A 20,760-nucleotide genomic window follows, 5' to 3' on the forward strand; every position below is an offset into this window, starting at 1 on the left:
CAGTAAATTTTACAAAATAATATAAATTTCATGATAATTACTGCACTAAACATCTTACTCATGGGGAATTTTAGGGATTTTTATAGTCATCAAAATAGAAAAAACTGCAATATTTTCCAGTTATGATTGACATTAAATGAATTTGAAATGTTATGCTTACTCATAGTTTTGAAAAGGCATTTCATTCATTAGAGAGAGTTGAAGGATTTTTTTAAAATTCATTTAAAAAGAGAGTTCTAAATAAAACAAACTGAACATTTTAGAACAAACAAAAAGTTTTAAACTAATCATTTTAACTTTCTCTGTAAATGAGACCTGCTTCGTTATCTATCTATCAGTAATACGTATTTAAACATTCAAGCGAGCAATAATCTGTGGGAAAATGCTATTTCAATAGGGATTTTTTTTTTCTAATTTGTTTAAAAGTTATTCAATTTTAAGTGCTTTTTTCACGATTATTATTTTTTTGTTTGTTTGATTTTTTTAACAACAATGTATAAATAAGGATTATTTATATCCATTTTTGTCAAGAAGTTAATTTCTTTGAAGATTTTCCCTTTACAAGTTCGTGCTGGACTTGATGTTAAAAGTGATTTTTAAAAAAATGCTTCAATAAAATTTTTTTAAAAATATGAGAACGAGATTATATGTTGCCAGATATAAATCATTTTGTTTTGTTGTTTCATTTTGTTTTTTAAGAATGATAAGACTGGAAAGTTATAAAGGAGTGTGGAAAAATGGAATAAAAAAATAACATTTGATAATTAGTTCGAGAATTAATAACTGTTAAACTAGTTGGGAAAAAATAGCATAGGATTATGCTTTGGACAAATGCAATTATCAAGCTTGATATTTGGCATGATGAAAGGGACACATTTGTTTATAAACTTAACACATTCGAAATTCTAATTTGTTTGAAAGTTATCGCACTCTTAACACCTTTATTTTTTTTTTTTAACAAATTTTTTATCACTTTTTTTTTCCTTCAAGTTACATGTTGTTGTGCTGCGCAAAATCTCCGAGACTTAGAAACTTGAAAGAACGAAGGTATGTAGAAAAAAGTGCAGGAAGTACGACGATATAAAAAAGATTTAAACATCGATTATCATTTCGAAAATTATTGACTGTCCATCTCGTAGGGTAATAAAAAAAAATGCCATGCTGAGTCGATCTTAAGCTAAAGTAATAACGGGGTAACATTTTGAGGTGCTGAAAAAGCCATATTTATATATGAACGTAATACAAATTTTGTTTCGAAATTCTAAGTTGTCCGAACGTTACAGCACATTTAAATACTTTTTCGTGATTTTTTCAGCTTCTCTGCTTTAAATATAGTTTATTTATCCATTGTACAGAAAATTTATTTCTCCCTCACGAGATTTCTTCTTGAGATTGCCAGATTTCTTATCTTTATTTTAAGAACTCGTGCACGTGTCAATCAAAATTAGTAAAAGAGAGAGAGAGAGAGAGATGACGTGTTGCCAGATGAAATCTTAACATTTAGAGTGAAATGCATAAAAATAAAAAAAATAATAAAGAGCGATAAGAGGCGTTTCATATTTGAATTATTTTAAACTTCGTCATCGAATAAAATGACGTCTCATTTATTTCTTCAAATCGATTCACACGCATCCTTTCTTCTTTAGGTTAAACTTCTTTTTTTTTTTCAAATTCAGATGATTAACATGTTAACAAAATGTTCTTACATAAAGATACAATGAGAGTATATTTTAAAAGCAAAATATGCGTTTATTTATTTTTTTTTTTTTAAAATACGCTTGTTTAAGGGGGGAAGCAATGAAAGAGGGTGACGAGCGAAGCCTCGGAGCCTCCGAGATTTTTAAAAAAATTCAACCTGGTGTCTCTCTACTGAAAACAATGCATTCAAAAGAAATTTTCTAAAAAAAAAAGTGATTTTTAACAAACCTTTTGATTGCTTTTTTATTTCTTTTGTAGGATCTAACCAGTGCTGAAAAAGGGGGAAAAAAAGGAGTCAGTAAAGGTTTTAAAAGTACTTATCAAAGAAAATGAGTTTCTGGTTGTGGTTTACCTTAATATTGAATTCATCAGTATATTCAAGACCAAAATAATCTTTCTCTACGAGGTCTATGTGATAAAAGACTTGTTCACACAAATCAGATCCAAGAGCCTTTTTCTAAAAACAAAACAAAGAGAGGTTACTAAATAGGAATGCAGAAAGAAATCTACTATTTTTAGTATAGATATTTTCTTTGTTTCAATATCATACACGTTTAAAACAAAAGTGCACATACATAGATTTTGCTTTCATCGCAGTTCTAATCACAAGTATAGTTATAAATGTAACATTAAAAAGATTAAAACATAAATTGGAACAAATTTCTCGGCGATTAACTATTAAATCAGTCAATCTATCGCCCACGGTCAGTCATCTAAAACCACAAAGGGTCAAGTAATGAAGAATTCTTTCTAAAACACTGCTTCTACGGGAATCGTCCCTGTACGCTGTTTATAAATTTTTACCAAGTAAAGTTATTTCCCTAATTTTATAAATCACCATTACTGGGCAGTTAAAGAAATAAAGAAGTTAATCAGCATATTTTCTTGTCTTAAAAATAGCAAAGCAATTACAATCCAATTTATTCATACTGAAATAACAGAACTGTGATGGCTCAGGGGATAGAGCGTTCGCCTTCCAATGAGGAGAACCGGGTTCGAATCCCAGCGATGGCTAGTCGATACGAATTCCGCACCCGGCTCGCACCGACTTGTACTGACGTGAAATATCCTCAGTGGTTAGAGTCTCCGGCTAACCGTCGGAGGTTTTCGTAGTTTTCCTCTCCGTGTAACGCAATTGAGGGTTAGTTCCATCAAAAAGTTCCTCCACAAAGGCAAACTTCTCCCAATACTTGATTTAGGAGTTATTCCCTTGTCTTCTGGATATTTATATTTTTGTTTTAAAAAAAATCTTAATATTCAATACACAGTGCATTTTATTCATAAATGGAATTCAAATTCCCCAGAATTTGATTAGTAAAACACTGTACCCAACAAAATTGGATTACTTAAAAAATAATAGAATAAAATGACTGACACAATTGAAAAAAAAAAAAACTTTTTTAATTCTGTTAGCTAAAAATGTACTGAACCCATTTAAAACGTTGGTTGGCTGTATTACTTATTTCAAAAACACAGATGTGTCCAAAAGTTATATTGAAAATAACGCTGGGGTGATCGACATTACTTTTGAGGGTAACATTATTCAATTGTATCATTATTCAACAAGAATGAATTCTACTCCAAAAAGTTAGATGGCAAGGCGAGTGAACTATTTGTAGATGCCTAAAGGTCATTCAAACATTACGATGTTTTTCCAATTATAAAAACTTTCCCTTTGTCAACAAAAATAAGTATAAACCACAGACCGACACACTCCCATTGTTTTTTGCTTTCACTTTGATTTTACAGTTGTCATCTAATTTTTGGATCAAACTCAAATAAATAACATAACTTTATCTAAAACAAAATTCAGTTTTCAATTCATTTTATAAATATTCTTTAAAAATCTCTTTCGTTTTCCATGAGTGGTTTAAAACTTTTAACTTTTGATACTCCTCCTAGAAGAAATTGTTTTCAACCTTCACTTTCATTTCAAATTTCTTCCACGTTTTTTATTACATTTTATTTATATATCAATTTTACCTTTTAAATTTTTTTTTCTTCGAAATATTAGGATTTTCATGTCTAACGTAATCATTGCTCATGCCCTCCTCCACCCTGTGCGACAAAAATTATCACCATAATTATTTTCGAATGAACCCGGACAAACAAAACAAATACATTCAAATCCAAACTATTCCTAATATTTACTTTTGTTCGCAGAAAATGAAAACAAATAAACAATGTCTTTCGATAACTGATTCATTGATTCAATAGATTTCGAAATAACTCATTTCATTTGGAAAACACTGATGATTGACTGACAGACCAATGAGATCAAGAATTGAATAATCCGATGCATGACCGTTCATCCGATTTTATACATGGTTTAAAGATAACCTCATTTGCTGTTGACCTTATAAAAAACATGGGGTCGAGAGATGAAGTGGCTGAATAACGATGGCCTTTCCTCAGCATTTTATTCACTTTTCTGAACACTTTTTTTTTTAATTCATACAGGAAAGGAGTAAAAGAAGACCAATGGGAAACTCTAAATTAACACCTGAAAAAAAAATTTTTACTGGGTGTATGAACGTCGCTTAGTGCAGCGATTCCCAAATTTTTTCGCCTGCGGAACCCTAACTAATGAACGGAACCCAGTCTTTATGAATAAAGAGTATAAAGGTAATTGTGAACGCTATAATCTATAAAAAAAATATTTAAAAAAAACGATTTTTAAAATATTTAATGAGAGGGATGAAGATTTTCCCCCGTTTTATCATTCGTAACCTTAAAATTATATTTCACGTTCGACAGTTAAATTGGCAGTGTGTTCCTAGTCTAGCTAAGAATTGGTTTGTTGAAGCATAAGCCGGAAAATGAATAAAATAAGCCGAATAATGGTTTACTTCGAAATGAAAACTTAAAAGAACTGCTATAAACCTTGAAAATAGATATTAGGGAAACACAAGAATTTTGTTAGTTTATTTTGATTTGAAAAGCGCGATAGGAAATACTAATACAATATTTTATAAATGCTCGTTCTTTTCAGAATGTGTTCCATACAGTGCTATAGGAAATATATTTTCCTTTAAAAAATGCCATTTCTTTTCCATTGGCGTTCTTTGAAATAATTTCTTAACAGCAACTGAAAGATTCAATTAATTATGAATAATAGAGTGGATATAAATGAGAAGATTCATAACTCATTATAAAAAGTACTAATTTGCGGAACACCATTTGGGAACCGTTATTCTAGTGCAGTGTTTCCCAAAGTGTGGTACGTGTACCCCTAGGGGTACGGGAATAGTTTAGCGGGGGTACGCGTTCTTATGCGTAATATCTTAGAACAAACGAAAATTACAAAAAATTTTATTTAAAAACAAAGCTAGCCATGAAAATTTACGATTACTTATTTTTCTATTGGCTATTTTTGCAGAGTTAACAGTTAATAATTAGTGGTGCCAACAGCCAGTTGTGATTTTTAACTTTTCTGCAATTTTTTTATAGTAAAAAATACATTCATTTTTTTATTAGTGGTACACAGCGTTACGAAAGATTTAGAAAGGGTACACAAAAGTCATACGTTTGGGAAACACTGCTCTAGTGAAATAAAAGTATTATTTAGTTTGGAACAGAAACCAATAAAATATTACGTGAAAGCCTATTTTTAATGTCCCCTATCTCCCGAAACCACTATAGCTAAACTTCCAAAGAAAATTTAATGTCGTTCAATAAACAATGCTCACCCCCCTCACCCCTATGAGACAAACAGAACACCTTTTAAAATATTTTAAGCACTTCAAACGAAAAATACAATAATTCGTGCAACTTTTTTTAAAATTAACTATTATGCAAGTAGCATTTTTTCGATTTATGCAATTAAAACAATTTTGTGGTAAATATCAAATCCTCTATGTTTAAACAGCAATCATAAAAAAAAAAAAAAAAAAAAAAAAAAAAAAAAAAATTAAAAATTATCTTTCTTTATCTTCAAAGATTATGTTAGAAATTAAATTAGCATGACCTAAATAGAAAATAAATGTTAAAAACAAAAACAACTCTATTTAAAAACGAAAAGCAATGCACATGTATAAATCAGATATTAATAACACGCATTTCTTTTTTTTAAATGATAACAGGAACTTGCTTTTGATGGAAATAATAGCATGTTTTTTGAGTCTGTGTTCAAACCACTTTTTGTTACACTGAAGAAAAATTGAGAAGAGGCCTTATTTGAAGAAAAGTGGAACGGCCGGCAGATTTAACCAAATCAGCGTGTCTGTGAGGCGGTCACCATAAATAATAATTTATTTTCCCCTCGGAAGAAAACCGGTTACAAGGTTGATTTGGGGTCCATCTTGAATGAGATTAAGTATGGAGTTTCCAACGTGTCATTAGAGGTTTTTTACAAAAGAAAGAAAAATATCAATCTGAAATAATTAAACTAAAAACAATTTCAAATTTAAATAAAAAAAATCGACGATTTGAACTAGAAACCGATCTACTTTAAATATTTCGTACTTACACACAAAAAATTATGAGTGTTTTTATAGGTTTAATTCTGATTACTATTACAAACATTTACTTTGTTAGGATGATTCTCAACTAATTAAATTTTTATAAGTTTCTCTTTTTTTCAAGGGGGTAATATTAATAAATTTTTAAGTGATTTTAAAATTATTTTTTTAAAAAAAGAGATCTTCATACACTTAATTTATAAAGACTGGGTTCCGTTCATTAGTTACGGTTCCGCAGGCGAAAAAATTTGGGAATCGCTGCACTAAGCGACGTTCATACACCCAATAAAATTAAATAAATACCTTTTTTTTTTTAAAAAAAAATGCATTTTTAAATGTTTATTTTCTAATATTTTTCAGTATAAATTATAGAAAAAATCTTTTAAGCTGTTTATCAAAAAATGATTTTTTAGTTTACTTTTTTTTAAAAAAAAGTGTATGCAAAGAAATTGTCTCTTAACATGCCTTCCATTATTATTTATAAGCAACTCACTTTTAGAAAATGAGTGAAAATTACTTTTTGAATTATGTACGGTAACTTACATAATTCAAAAAGTTACTTATAGTATGAGACGTCTATACTTATAGTATGAGACGGTAACTTAAAAATTGTCGAGGATCAAATTTAGTTATGACACGATATGACACATTTTGATACATTTTCACGGTGTTGAGTACCCTTTCAAAGCTAAAAAAGGCCTTTTTTTATGAGGATGCACCCCCTGACCTTTTTTTATTCCTAGGGAAAACTCTGCTACGTGTTTATATTGTTTGAAGAATTAATAAATTAACAAGAAGAAAAACTATTTTTTTTTGTTTTTATTTATTTTTAATTTATTTGAAAAAGACACTCGTTTGGGTTCCTTAAGGAAAAAGGCATTTTAATCTTAAAATAAACGAATCACATAATTATGTGCGCAAATTTTTCGATTCGATGATAAATTTCTAAACATGTGACGATATACACAAAACGTGAAATTAACACGTAGGGGTCCAAACTTTCAACCACTCTCCCGAGAAAACTGTTGGCACCCTATCGTTTCCAGAGTCAAGAATCCAAATCCCTCGAACAAAAGGTACGTTTTTATATCTGATTTCGTAACTTAAAATATCGCCAGCCCTAACTTGCATATTTGAGGCTACTCCCTCAAACCATTAAGCTTGAGTCCTAGTACTTGAAATTCCGATCATTAGATCAAAAGTTATTCAGTGTTTCGTTTGTTTGTTTATTCATTCATTAATTTATTTTATCTATTTTTTTTTTCGGACATCGGCTTAAATCTTTGTTTAGGGTAATTGAAAAAGGCATGTCGAAACGGAAGTAATTCGATATTGATGCTTTCTTTGTTAAGATTATAGTTAAGCATTGTATTTCTTTTTCATTGTGTGTGTGCATTTTTTTTTTCCGTGTGTGTGTTTCATGCTCATGACTAACTGCTCGCTTGATAGTTCAGTTCTTTGTTGCCAATGCGAAAAAGAAATATAACTTTTTTTAGCTATATTCGCATTGGTGTTTTAAAATATAGATAGATCTCTCAGTATAACCTACTATTAAGCATTCATATATCATTTACATTGAATTAAATTTTCTTGAGTTGAGCAAATTTGTTTGAGTTCAGCCTTTCCAGTGTTTCAAACGACACAGTTTAACCGTTGTTCCATATCCATTCACTTTATTTTCACAGATTGTTCTATTTACGCAAAGGACGCATGTGATATCCTCTTTTTTTTTTAAAAAAAAATATATATATCTAAATAGGAAATAAAAGTGGAAGGAAAAGAAACTTGCGACCTCCTTTTTAAGAAATACAAATGGAGCAACAATTGCGCAAAACTATGAAAACACGATCAAATGAGAAGATTATAAATAAATGTTTTGCTTTCAACTGACTGCTTTGCTTTGACACTGAAGTCAATCGTTTGATTCATTTTTATTCCTTACGACATTTTAACATAAAACAAGACTTATGGCATCAGAAGTTAAAGGTCTGCGGAATTGAATAAAAAAATCTTGATTTAAGAAAAATAAAAAAAAAATTAAAAAAACATTGCTAAGATAAAAGATTAAAGTTCGTGAGAATCAGAATAGAAAAGATAGAGAAAATACTTCAAGAATAACTTTTGATCAAATAATCAATAGTTTTTACCTCATAAAATAGAATCTTAATGGTTCGAGGTGTAAAGCTTAAAATCTACAAAATTTCGAAGAAGTGGCTTTTTTTCAAAAAAAATTTTGAGAACTATTTATAGCCCTATTTAACTCATTATCGCTTATCACCGTTTCATTACCTTTTATTCAAGTTTTTTGACTGAATTAAGAATTTTAAAACAAAATAGCAATTTTATAGTATTCCACAATTTCACGTAAACTACACTGGTTATCATAAATTAAGGAAAATTCACAAAAATCGCGATAACTCAAGAAATTACACATGGAATTTTATGAAACTTACCCACAATATACAACACATAGTAAGGTATTAAACAACATAAAAAGAAATTATCAGACATTAATAGTAGTATAGAAATTAGCACATGTATAAAATAAACAAATTGGAAGTATCGGTTTGCAATAGAAAAAGTACCTTTAATATGGAATATGATTGCCTCTAGAAGCAATACAGCACAAACAGCGATGTGTGATGCTTTCAATTATGCGGTCTATCAGTTCAATAGGAAGTGAGAGCCATTGCTCTTGTAAAGCAGTTGCAAGCGTGGCAAGGGTCTGAGGGGGCGGATTGATGGCAGATACACGCCTCCCTAGAGCATCCCAAACGTGCTCGATAGGATTCAAGTCCGGGGATCGAGCTGGCCACTCCATGCGAGTAATTGTTTCCTGTTGAAGATAATCATCAACAATACGAGCTCTGTGTGGTCTTGCATTATCGTCCTGTAACAGGAAGCAATCACCAATTGCCCCGGCATATGGGCGCACATAAGCATCAAGGATGTTGTCTCGATAAACCTGAGCATTCACGGTTCCCCTTGGAAAGACATGGAGGTATGTGCGCCCTCCTAAGGATATGCCTCCCCAAACACAGACACTGCCTCTTCCGTATGCATCTCTTTCACGGATGTTTGATGGATGATAACGGGTCCCAGGTTCTCTCCATATCAAATAACGTCTACTGTCACTTTCTAGACTAAACCTGGACTCATCCGTAAAGAGAACAGGCCTTCATTGATCTGACGTCCAGTGGACATGTTGTCGGGCCCACTGCAAACGGTCTCTCCTATGGCGTGATGTGAGCGGCACGCAAATGGCTGGTCGTCTCGCATACAGACCACCTTCGTGGAGCCTTCTGCGCACAGTTGACGTTGACACCAACCTTCCGGTGGCTGCAGCAAGAGAGGATCTAAGATGTGTCGGAGTAGCGGTTCTATTCCTGCGTGCACTTAATGTCAAATATCGGTCATCGGCACTGGTCGTAACAGTTGGCCGTCCTTGACTGAACCTCCTAGATGCCGAATCTGTGGTTTGAAATTGCCTCCAAAGTCTATGAACCACAGATGGACTCACATTTAGCCATCTGGCCACTTCTGATTGACTCTGCCCTGCCTCTAGTCTCCCGATGGCTCTCCATCGTAGTTCTTCAGGCAAATGATGCCTAGAGGTCATTATTACGAATTGGCTATCTCAGATTTTCAATGTCGCAATCACAGTAAAATTTGTGTGCTTTCTCTCAAACTTGGACTTTTATGCTCCAGGCAGATGACGTAAGCCGAGTGCAGCGCCACTAATTTGCATATTGCAATTTTACTCAGCTACTCTTAGTGGACAACATATGCAAATTTTGCACGGTTTGGTTTACTTTTGAAAGAGTTATCGCTATTTTTGTGATTTTTCCTTAATTTATGATAACCAGTGTATTTCGAAACAGTCAATTTCTAAACAGAGTGGTTTTGAACAAAGACACTGTTAAAGTAGTTTTTATCCCATTCTAAATAGACGTGCATCTATCTGAGATTATAAAAATATATCATAAGTCGTCAAATTAAATCGAGATTTTTAATTTAAAAAAAGGCTTCATTTTCTAAAAAATACTAGGAAATTGGCCATCCTTCAAAAAAATTGTGCAAGCGTGTCAAATTTTATAAAATCGACAGATATTAATAGATTCTAAAAGAAAAGCAAGAAAAAGTAGGAAAAAAGGAAAGATAAAAAGATGGACTTAATAAACGTGTTACATTTAAAGTAAATTAAGATGGATATTAAAATACAGAAAGATTTTTATAAAAAAAAAAAAGGAAAAAGATTATTGTCTTTTTCGATAGTTTATCCTTTTAAGATTATTTGTATCAAGATATTGAATTGATTTTCGTAAAAACTTCAGTTTAATGTGTCGAGCTCAACGTGAGACGCGCTGTGACACGTATGACGTCATGTTATCTTGTTTCTCACTCCTATCAAAACATTTCAGTAACATTGCTAGAAAGATGGACACTATAAAAATATTTATTCACTATCGCTTTTCATTCTCATAAATTTAAAGTTACTTTCCGAACAACCCAATTTTATGTAAGCATTCTCTCTTTTGGGGAGAACTCCCCTTCTCAACAAAAATAAACATCGTGATTACGTAGTCTTTTTTCAAAAAAATTAATATTTTTCAAATTTGAACAATTTTTGCTACTTACATGACATATTATTCACTCGAGTGATGCTCACGTGGAATTTATGAGGACAGTAAAAAGGTTTTGAACCCATTAAAAAATGGATTTATTTAAAAAATAAATATTAAAAAAAATTGTTAGAAAATGGAGTATTTATCAATCCTTTTCACGGGCACACATAAATCCAGCTGTTTTATATATATTTATTTTTAATATTCGTTTTAATTTATATTTCTTCAAATAATTTTTTTTTTTAAAAAGGGAGAAAAAAAAACAGAGGGAAAAAAAATCTTTCATTGGAGATTTTATAGTTTGTGCCGGCGAAATGGGTGAGTACCGAAAATAGTTTTACAACGTGAGGCAAAGCTTAGAAGAAAAAAACATTCTATAAGAGATAAACATTCCTTTCTGCTAAAAAGACGATTTTCTTCGAATTGAATTCACCTGTTGCCTCGTAAACGGGAAAAAAGAAAGAAAAAAAAAAAAGATTTAATATAACGGTTTACAGAAAACCGTTACAGAAGTTTTTCTTATGAGAAAAAATAGGAAAGAATTCTCACTCGAAATGGAATTTTATCGAAACTACGCATTAAACAATTTTTTAAAAAAAGAAATCAAATAATATAAGAAGTTCTTTCAAAATAACACAGTTAATAAATTGTGTCTTTTTACACCACAGCTACGTAGATTTTAAAATGAGGAATGTTTATGCGGACCCATGTAAGCATAATTCTCAAGTATTTTTTCCCCCTCCCTTTTTCTCTTTTTGCAAACGCAAATCAAAAGGAGGAGAAAAAAAAACAGTCAAAGAATTATTGCAAATTAAATAGCATTTTTTTTTCAGATTATATAATTAATTATAAACACGAGTGAAACATTTATACAAAAGAGTTTCACACAGAGAGACCACAAATACTCAGGAAAAAAAAAAAAAAATTCCCTCACTCTTCCCTGTTTTCCCAGATGAACTTTATTTTATAACCCTGATGTATTTAATCTATGACCTCAAATTAATTTTTGGAAAAAATATCAGACATTTTTCTACTTTAAATTCAAATTAAATCATTTTTCCTGCCGTTAGGGTATTTCAATTCATTTCCCTGATTTTTCTAAATGGATTGATAAAATTCTCTTGTGTCTGTTTTTTTTTTGTGTAAGACGGAGAGTAGTATTAATGGATGCTACAAAAGTTATTCGTTTTAATAACACTATTCAATCATTTCTGTCTTGTTCATAAATTTTAATTCGTCTTTGGCATTAACACTACTACAGTATTCTCCTAACAGTATCCTTCCTCAGAATAAGATGTTAATCGTGAAATAGAAGAAACTTATACATGAGTGCACTACCTCTTTCATTTCAACACTCCAAAACTTAGGAGTGTTGCAATGCATTCTTTTCATGTGTGACTATTACATTCACTTCTCAAACATTAAATCACAAACGCATATTTAATTTGGCTTCTGCTAATGTGGTTTCTTTTTCAGAATGACATTTTTTATAAGCAGTTAAAAATAAACAAAACGGTTGTTACAACAGTTTGTATGAATCACTGAAAAGCGTTAATATCTCCCCCCCCCCATGCAACATAAAGGGAAAAAGCATTCGACTTTTATCGAAAATATGACGAATAACCCTATCATTAAGCAGACAAGAGAAAAACGTTTTCCAGGCTTTTAATCGCTACATACAATCGTATGCATATTTTTCTGACAAAAGATTCGATTTTATATTTGCCCCCCCCCCCGAGAAAAACTATGTACAGCATAATGCTATACAAGGTGAAACGCAATTACCATAAAAACAATGCATATCAAACAATGCAGCGCCGTAAAACTATGAATAATAACTTCTCTTTTTTTTGCAACAACGGCCTTTCTTTTATTTTCACAATAATAAAATGATGCTGCAGAAAATTTTGAAGAAAACATCGGATCGTTTGAATGATTTCATTACAGCCTGTTGCTTCGCCCGCTCTGTAATACTTCGATTACAATCTTAACTATTTTAAAAAGATGTCCTCACTATTGACTCTAGGTAATTAATTTAAGTAATAATTTAAAATCTTCAAAATATATCACGCAAACCAAGTAGGAGACATTTCAGTATAGTAGGCAAGAGGGGAATATTAAAATTATTTCCAACATCGACACCACTTCGTCTACTGATCATTTTATCGACAAGGCCATTTCGCCGACAGGATCATTTCGTCGACAAGATCATTACGTCACCTACATGTTTTCATAATTTAGTAAATTTTTACGTGTCTAAATTTTTTAAAGTTTACCTAAAACAAACTTTAAATCTTATGTTGCAATTGTCAGAAGATAATTTTTTTTTTTTTTTTTTTTTTTCAATTTGAAATGACTTACTCCTTTTGTTGTACTACGTTGCGTTCCAAAAACTGAACCTTTGTTCAATGTCTGTCTTAGTGGTATTTTATTGGAATTTCTTTCTAACACTGTTCATGTTTAGTTCTTGAAGATTATAGATTAGCAGCGCGAATTACTATAATTAAGCAATACAGTAATTACTGTAAATTATTCTTGATACAGCAAGGAAAAGAAAGCAGAAAAGTACAGGGTAAATAGACTGAATTTTTTCATTTTTCAATCTTTTCAAAGAAATATTGAATCCGATATTACTTGATATTGAAATAATTTTCGAACTAAATTTTTTTTTTTTTATTTTTTATTTTTTATTATTATAAATTTATAGTTAGCTGAGGAGAGTTTAACCGAGATCGGTTGATGTACCAATACTTGCTTTTTAATATCTAAATTGAAATAGAGCGCAAGAATTGTCCTCACACCAGTACTAAGCATGATTCTTTGACCGTTGTCGACAATCTATTTTGGCTCTAATGTGACTTTAACAATCAAACGAAATTTAAAATGAAATAAAATAAAATATCGGGAGAATTAAAAGTAATTAAAAGATACGACGAATTGACGACTATTTTGGGGAGGGAACTCTATTTTTCGTTGCAAATAATTTTTTTAAAACTTTTTTTAATGACACTTAAGCAAAACCATATAAATGAGTGAATCTCAATGCGAATAATCATAGACCTTAAATAAAGTGAGTCGTATGGTATAATGTGAATAAATTTAAAAAGTATAGTTTCGAATCATTTACATTCAAATTTCCGTACAACAATTACAAATGAAACTGGTTTCATATTTAGTATTTCTTTGGATGTAAATTTAAATCTGTGTTAATTTTGGTGTTCGCTAAACTGTTCCCGTACCCCTGGGGGTACGCGTACCACACTTTGGGAAACACTGTCCTAATCTATCATCAGCAGATATTACAATATCGTATAAATATAAACGAATAAATTAATGTCAAATCTCCGGATATAACAAATATTTCGGACATTGTGAATGACAGATTCGGTTATTGTGAATGACCCAAATGGGTTGACTTCCACCGGTGAATATTGACAATCACAGGGGCCCCCATCAGGGGGGAAGGTGGGCGCACGATGCCCATACTTAAAGCTTGGGGGGATTTTTACACTAAATAAAACGAATAGTTTGGGGGGGGGGAATTTAGAATTTGCCCAAGAATGCACCCAAGGGCCGGGATAGCCTGGTCGGTAGGGCGCTGGGCCCATATCCAAGAGGTCGTGGGTTCGATACTCGCCGGCCGAAGACTCCCCGTGTAGTAAATGGTGGCTGATGCACGTTAAATCTGTCGAGTCTCAAAGTCCTCCATGTTCCCACAACAAATCAATACCTCTGGGGGTACTGATCCAGGAGTTTCCTTGTCTTCTGGATTGGTTCAAAATTACAAGGCTACGGAGTTGAACGTAAGTAGTCGTAAACCCATGAAATTGGGTCGGCGGTTATAAAATAAAATAAAGAATGCACCCAAGAGCTTGGGGGGGGGCACTGGACAATCACATAGTCGTTTTGGTAAATGCCCGAAATATATTACTAAATATGTACTAAAATATACTAAATATAAACTTAATAATATATAGTACTAATAAATAAATATATACTAAATATATACCGTAAACAGATGTTTCTTTTTCAAGTGCCACTGCCGGTATGCATTTAACCGGTACTCCGAACACTGATATTTCTCCTAATCTATCTTCAGCAGATATTAAAATATAGAATTAATATAATAATAATAACAACGAATAAATTAATATCAATACTGATATAACCAATATTTCGGGCATTCACCAAAGCGACTCTATGATTGTTGATATTCACCTCTTGATTTCCGTCATTCACGGTAACGTAATTGTCCAGGTTTTGATTTCTTTTTTCTCTATCTGTTTTTTAATAGATATAGCCTGTGATTCATTGAATGAATGAATAAAAGCGCAAGAATCACCCATTCTTTATTAAAACTGGAAGTCAAAAATAGGTTTCTCTTTCTTCAAAATTTCCCATGCGCTTAGCCACAGTAAAAAGAGCCCATCCGAGTGCAAAATGGCATGAAGAAAATTCTAGCGGTTATTGATCATCTAAATAGTGATTTATGTTAAAAGGACCATTTTGAGAAGGAAAACTTTCCACTTAATCGAACTAACGTGTCAAATGGAAAACTGGATTAGTCGGCTTTATTCATTCTTGGACCACTGGAGCGATTGCACGGTCCGTTTATATTAGAATAGCAACACTACAAAAATAAGAAGGTATTTATTTTCATTTTAACTTTTTCAACATCAGAATAGAAACTCCGAAAAACCGTAATCGGAGCATAAAGATTGAATGACGTATTGGGGGAGGAAAGATTTTTGTTTCATTCGATTACGCAGAACGGAAATGAAACAAAGAGGCATTATTTTTAGAAATGTTTTCACTAAATGTTTGAGAATCGATCCTGCAGAATGGAGAAAAGTAATTTGAGGAGAACCCACACAATGACTGAAAGAGATTTGATATTTATAATACAATCTGAGATCATGCGAATAGATCTATTTTAATTTAGATCACAAGGGGAGGGCTTGAAAATGAATAGAAAGGGAAATTTTAAATAATTTTAGAACTAATTCTGTTGATACCTTGCTCAAAATAAAGAGATCTGCTTTATCCTACTGTTTTTTGAAATTTCAAGAGGTCGTTTAAAACTTCTTCTCTGTTAGGGCTACAGCTCAGGGTGGGCCTTAGCCCGCTGATGTTTCTCCAGACAGCTCGGTCCCCGATTTTCTAGTTGGAGGTCTTTAAATCATTCAAGACATCATCCACCAACCTTCTCTTTGATTCGCCTATTGTGCATGGGTCTTCCAATGTAAGATCTTTACCGCTCGGTTGTCAGGTGATCTCTCAATGTGCCATGAAAATTTATCTACTTTGATGAATTTTATACTGATTCTAGATCTGATCATTAGTTCCCCAATATTTATTAGTTAGCTGCTGCCACACATTTTTATTTAAAAAAAGAGTCATTTATATCTTTTTGTACCAAAGTCCAAGTCTCGCTGCCATGTGTTTAAAACTTACCTTGTTTAAAAGATAAAAACTAATACAATTTTAATGGCATGTATCTTTGTCACAAATAAGTGGAACAGTTTTTGTTCCACCGTCATTGAAATGGTAAAGAAGAATGACTCCTTCAGGACCGAGATGACCACTAAATCATGAGACGAACCTTTCGAACACTAGCATTCCATAATCAAACGGTCGTTAACTCAACTTGGAAAGTTTGATTTCAATTTTCTTACAACATCAAATGGCGGTTATAAGTCCGTTATAATGTCTCACAGAAGGTTCCTACGCGCTTCCGGTTTTAAAGAATTTTTTTTATATTTGATCTGGGGTGTTCGGCCACTCGCTCTCCCCCACCCCCTCATATATTTTTTTTTTTTTTTTTTTTTTTTGAAGATTTTTCTCTTTGCGTAGTTGATTCCAATTATAATTCAAGCCTTTATTTCTTTTAACATTTGTTTATTGAGCTAAAAAAATGTCAAGAATAAAGTGTCTTTTTTTTTTCAATTCAAAAAAACTAACCCACTACCCTGTTAGACATTTTTTTTTAATTTAAAAAAACAAAGTCATTAAAGGCCGCTGGATTAGAAAATCGCATCCGGGGTATTTAACCATGTTATTTTTAAACAAAGTGGTTAAAAAAAAAGGGGATGAAAGGCTTATTAGTTTACGTGGTTGTAGTAGACTTGTAGTTTGCTAGATAATATTTCGTACGATTTGCGTCAATTATGCAATTGCGTTTTCTAATATCGCGAACATTTCACTACAGGTACTATCGATGATAATAAACGACGGCACAGGTTTAAAAGAAATTATACTGGATTTGTAACTTACTTACGATAAAGTGGTAATGCAAGATTAATTCCTCGGGGTAAGTTAAGCAATTTAATTTTTTTGTCACACTGAATACTAATAAAAAAACAAATGTAAAATGAAATAATTATGTTATCAATGATCAATAAACATTTTTGTCTGAATTTTTATAAAAAAATAAGGTGAAAACAATAAAATTAAAAATTGCTTACAATAGATCTCTGAATATTCACAAAACCTAGCTATGTATATTTTTCATTGATTTTTCTTTTCACATCATTTTGTGTAGCAAAATTTGCACTTTTATGCATTATTTAAGAAATATCTCAAACAAATATGAACTGTTAATTAATATTTCTGGGTGAACGAAAAAAAAAAACGGTAATTTTGTGCTGCTAAATTGTGTTCAGCCCTATGTCGCTGTTGATATCGCTTAAGATATTCACGGCGATCCATTTTTTATAAAAGATATAAGTATTTTAAAGTAAACTCTGTTCAATATATTTCACACATTTAATTCAAAATAAAAATCGCAACAAGATTTAGCTGGCAAGTTTAGTTGTAACATTTCTGCAGACAGCATTATTACAAATTATTACCTTTTGAGTTTTTTAATTGGAAAATCTTGACTCCTTAATAATAATGAATGCGTAAGAATCTCTTAGGTTTTCCAAGAAATTTTTCACTGTATATAACATAGCATCACTGTGAAACAAATCTAACTGAAATTCATTATAATTTAAATCTATTTCGATAAAAACAACTGATTCAAATCAATTGATTCGAATCAGTTGCAAGTTGGTAACTCGAATCAATTCAGTGATTCAAATTACTGATTCGAATTATCGAACTCTTACTCTCGACCCAACTTCAGTTCGACGGAGAAGGTGTGGAGAGTGGCCGACTTTATTAGGCAGAATCTTTCGATACAAGTAAATATATCAGAATTTGAGATATTCTGAGTTTTAGATTCTCTTCAAAGCTTTTTTTTACAAAATTGTATCAAAACACAGGTTTCAAATCAGCCATTTTTTAGAAGTTTACAGTTGTTCTGTTTTAAGATTTCTGATAAATATGTTTGTGCGCGTTATAATAATTTTTAAGAATCACCCGAACCGATCACTTGAAAATGCAATAAAATTAAATCTAAAAAATATTTTAAATGGTTGGCTCAAAACCACAAATAGCATATTTTTATTGCTTAATAGTTTAGAGGAAATAAGTTCCATATAAGTTCTAAAAATTATCTAGCGCTATTTCTTTAAATCTTATAGAGCGATCCCCTATCTTATTTTGATCGACACTCCGCTTTAGAATAATACCACATTATCAAAAGTTCGCTTAAAAAATCAAGAAAACTAAAATCAAAACTTTAACAGAAAATGTAAGATGGCGAATAGAAGCCTCTAATCACTTGACTTCGGTGTTCTACTGTGAACCGTGTCTTTACGATCAGTCCACTGTGGGATCCATGTTTTTTCAGAGAGTTTTTGTTTCTAATTTCATAACATAAAATATCGTCTGCACTAAATAAATTAGCCTATTTTAGATAAGTCCTTCGAGCCATTAAGATTGAGTCGCACTAAATTTGACCATAAGGTCAAAAATGATGCAGGGTGTTCACCTTGTTTCTTTTGCGCACTATACCATAAAACGCATGGTATATTGCCTTAATTAAATAAAAATAAAAATATACGAAAAAAAAGAAAGACTAGAAAGAATGGCAATTCTGTGTTTTCATAGACAATTTCAGGAATAATTTCTACACGCAAATAATGTTTTCACGACCTTGTGTTTACTTATCAAATCCTCCTGCTTAGCATGCGTGTTTCCAATAGCCGAGAGGAAAAAAATAACAATAAAAATAAATGTGCATACTAAAAAAAAGAAAACAAAAGAAACAAAAGAAATGATTCCACGCCGAGTCAAAGGAAAGATTCAATTGACCCACATAAGAGATTCCTGACGCAAAAATGATGAACACAAACATAATTATTATTAATTATCCGAACAGACCTGTTCAGGCATTCGGAAAACGGTAGAAGCGATGAAAAATGTCTTATAACGAATTTCAGGTCCGTTGCAAGAATGCCTTTTTTAAAAATAATTCATAGAGATACAAAAAAATAAAGTCTGACATTTTAATAATTTTGTACGTATTGTTACTAAAGCTCGAAAGCCTTATAATATGCCTATTACCTAGCTTATCTACAGATTAACTAGCATAGCTGCCAACACGAATAAAAAAAAAATCCAAAAGATTTTATGAAATACTAATTCCATAGTAACTGTTGCATAATATAACTATATATTCTACATAGAGGGAATGCTTATTGTCAACACCTTGGCCAAAGAATACCTTGTTTTTTGTTCGCCAAGGTCAACACAATACAAAAACTTTAGGACACCTATAAACGTATAACTATAAACGATCTTTAAAATTTTCCATTGATGATTGACATTAAATAAACTTGAATCAGATATGTTTTTTATTATGTTAACTCATAATTTTGAATAGTAATAGACAAGTCATTTATGATCGAGGGTTAAGATTTTTTACTTCATTTAAAAAGAAAGTTCTACATAAAAATTCGTTTTTCTCATTCTATTCACTCATTTGTTAATTGTTTCTTTCAATGTATTGACTTCATTCTTTAAATAATGAAAAGAAACAAGTGGAAAGTTAATTATTTAATACTATTTCAAACCATTTAATTCTTTGTATCTTAAATGATTGATTTCATGAATGTGCTAATTATTAACTAATGTACTTGAGTGTAGTCACTTGATTTTAATTGAAGCGTTAATCTATCGCGTGTTGAAAGCTCGTCTAACCGGAGCAATCCTAAAAAGATCTGGAAAACTGGGCTGGGTTGAATGTAGTAGGAGGAATAGCAATAGAATTTGTTGTGAAAGAGATAGCCCGCATTGCTTTACTAACAGAATTGTTAGAAAGAGCTTTTCTGTTTTGATACCAGAAATAAATAAAACATTTAATCTTTTAAACGTAATTTAATCCCCGAATAACGATCCTGTAGCGGAAGGCTAGTCATTAACTCGTTATAAACATACAATTTTTATATATCAGGATTTTGACTGTAGTAGGTTTTCATGTGATCTATTTATCTCAATTTAAAATCTGTCTCTTGAAGTAGAAAGTAAAAAAACTGATCTTTAGGTCAAAAAATATTAAACACTATTCTGTTTTTCATTTTTTTTTTTAAAAAGAGTCTTTGAAACTTTTTAAGGGTTTTATGTGCAAAAAGTCAATATCAATTTGTATACCAAACATGTTTCTTATTGAATATAATGCTTTGAACTAACATTTATAATGAAATGACCTACTATAATGAAGAATATCACACCTTAAGAGTAACTCATTCAAGAAAAAATTTACTTCTTACAAGATTATACGATATTGGATTTTAAAAATCGCCTGACTATAAATCGCGATATTGGATTTTAAAAATCGCCTGAAGATGAATCGCGATATTGGATTTTAAAAATCGACTGAATAGGAATCGCGATATTGGATTTTAAAAATTGACTGAATAGGAATTGCGATATTGGATATTAAAATCACGTGAATATGAATCGTGATATTGAATTTTTAAATTACGAAAATACTAATTGCGATATGGAATTTTAAACCACGTAAATAGGAATCAAGATGCATAATTTTTAGACTGCGTGAATACGAATCGTAATACGTAGTTTTTAAATCC

The 20,760-nt window shown here is 31.4% G+C and overlaps 1 protein-coding gene across 1 annotated transcript in view; it reads right to left on the reverse strand.

Moving 5' to 3' along the window:
- Positions 1-20,760, reverse strand: part of LOC107443299 (band 4.1-like protein 5) — a 58,086-nt gene that overhangs the window by 26,840 nt on the left and 10,486 nt on the right. The window contains exons 2-3 of the mRNA XM_016057117.4: positions 2,051-2,155; positions 1,927-1,969 (exon numbers count right to left, since the gene is read on the reverse strand). Coding sequence (XP_015912603.1) covers positions 1,927-1,969; positions 2,051-2,155 — 148 coding nt within the window. The remainder of the gene's footprint in view (positions 1-1,926; positions 1,970-2,050; positions 2,156-20,760) is intronic.

This window comes from Parasteatoda tepidariorum, chromosome 10, assembly GCF_982258835.1.
Source record: "Parasteatoda tepidariorum strain Cologne lab strain chromosome 10, Ptep-v5.0, whole genome shotgun sequence".
Taxonomy (NCBI): Eukaryota; Metazoa; Arthropoda; class Arachnida; order Araneae; family Theridiidae; genus Parasteatoda; species Parasteatoda tepidariorum.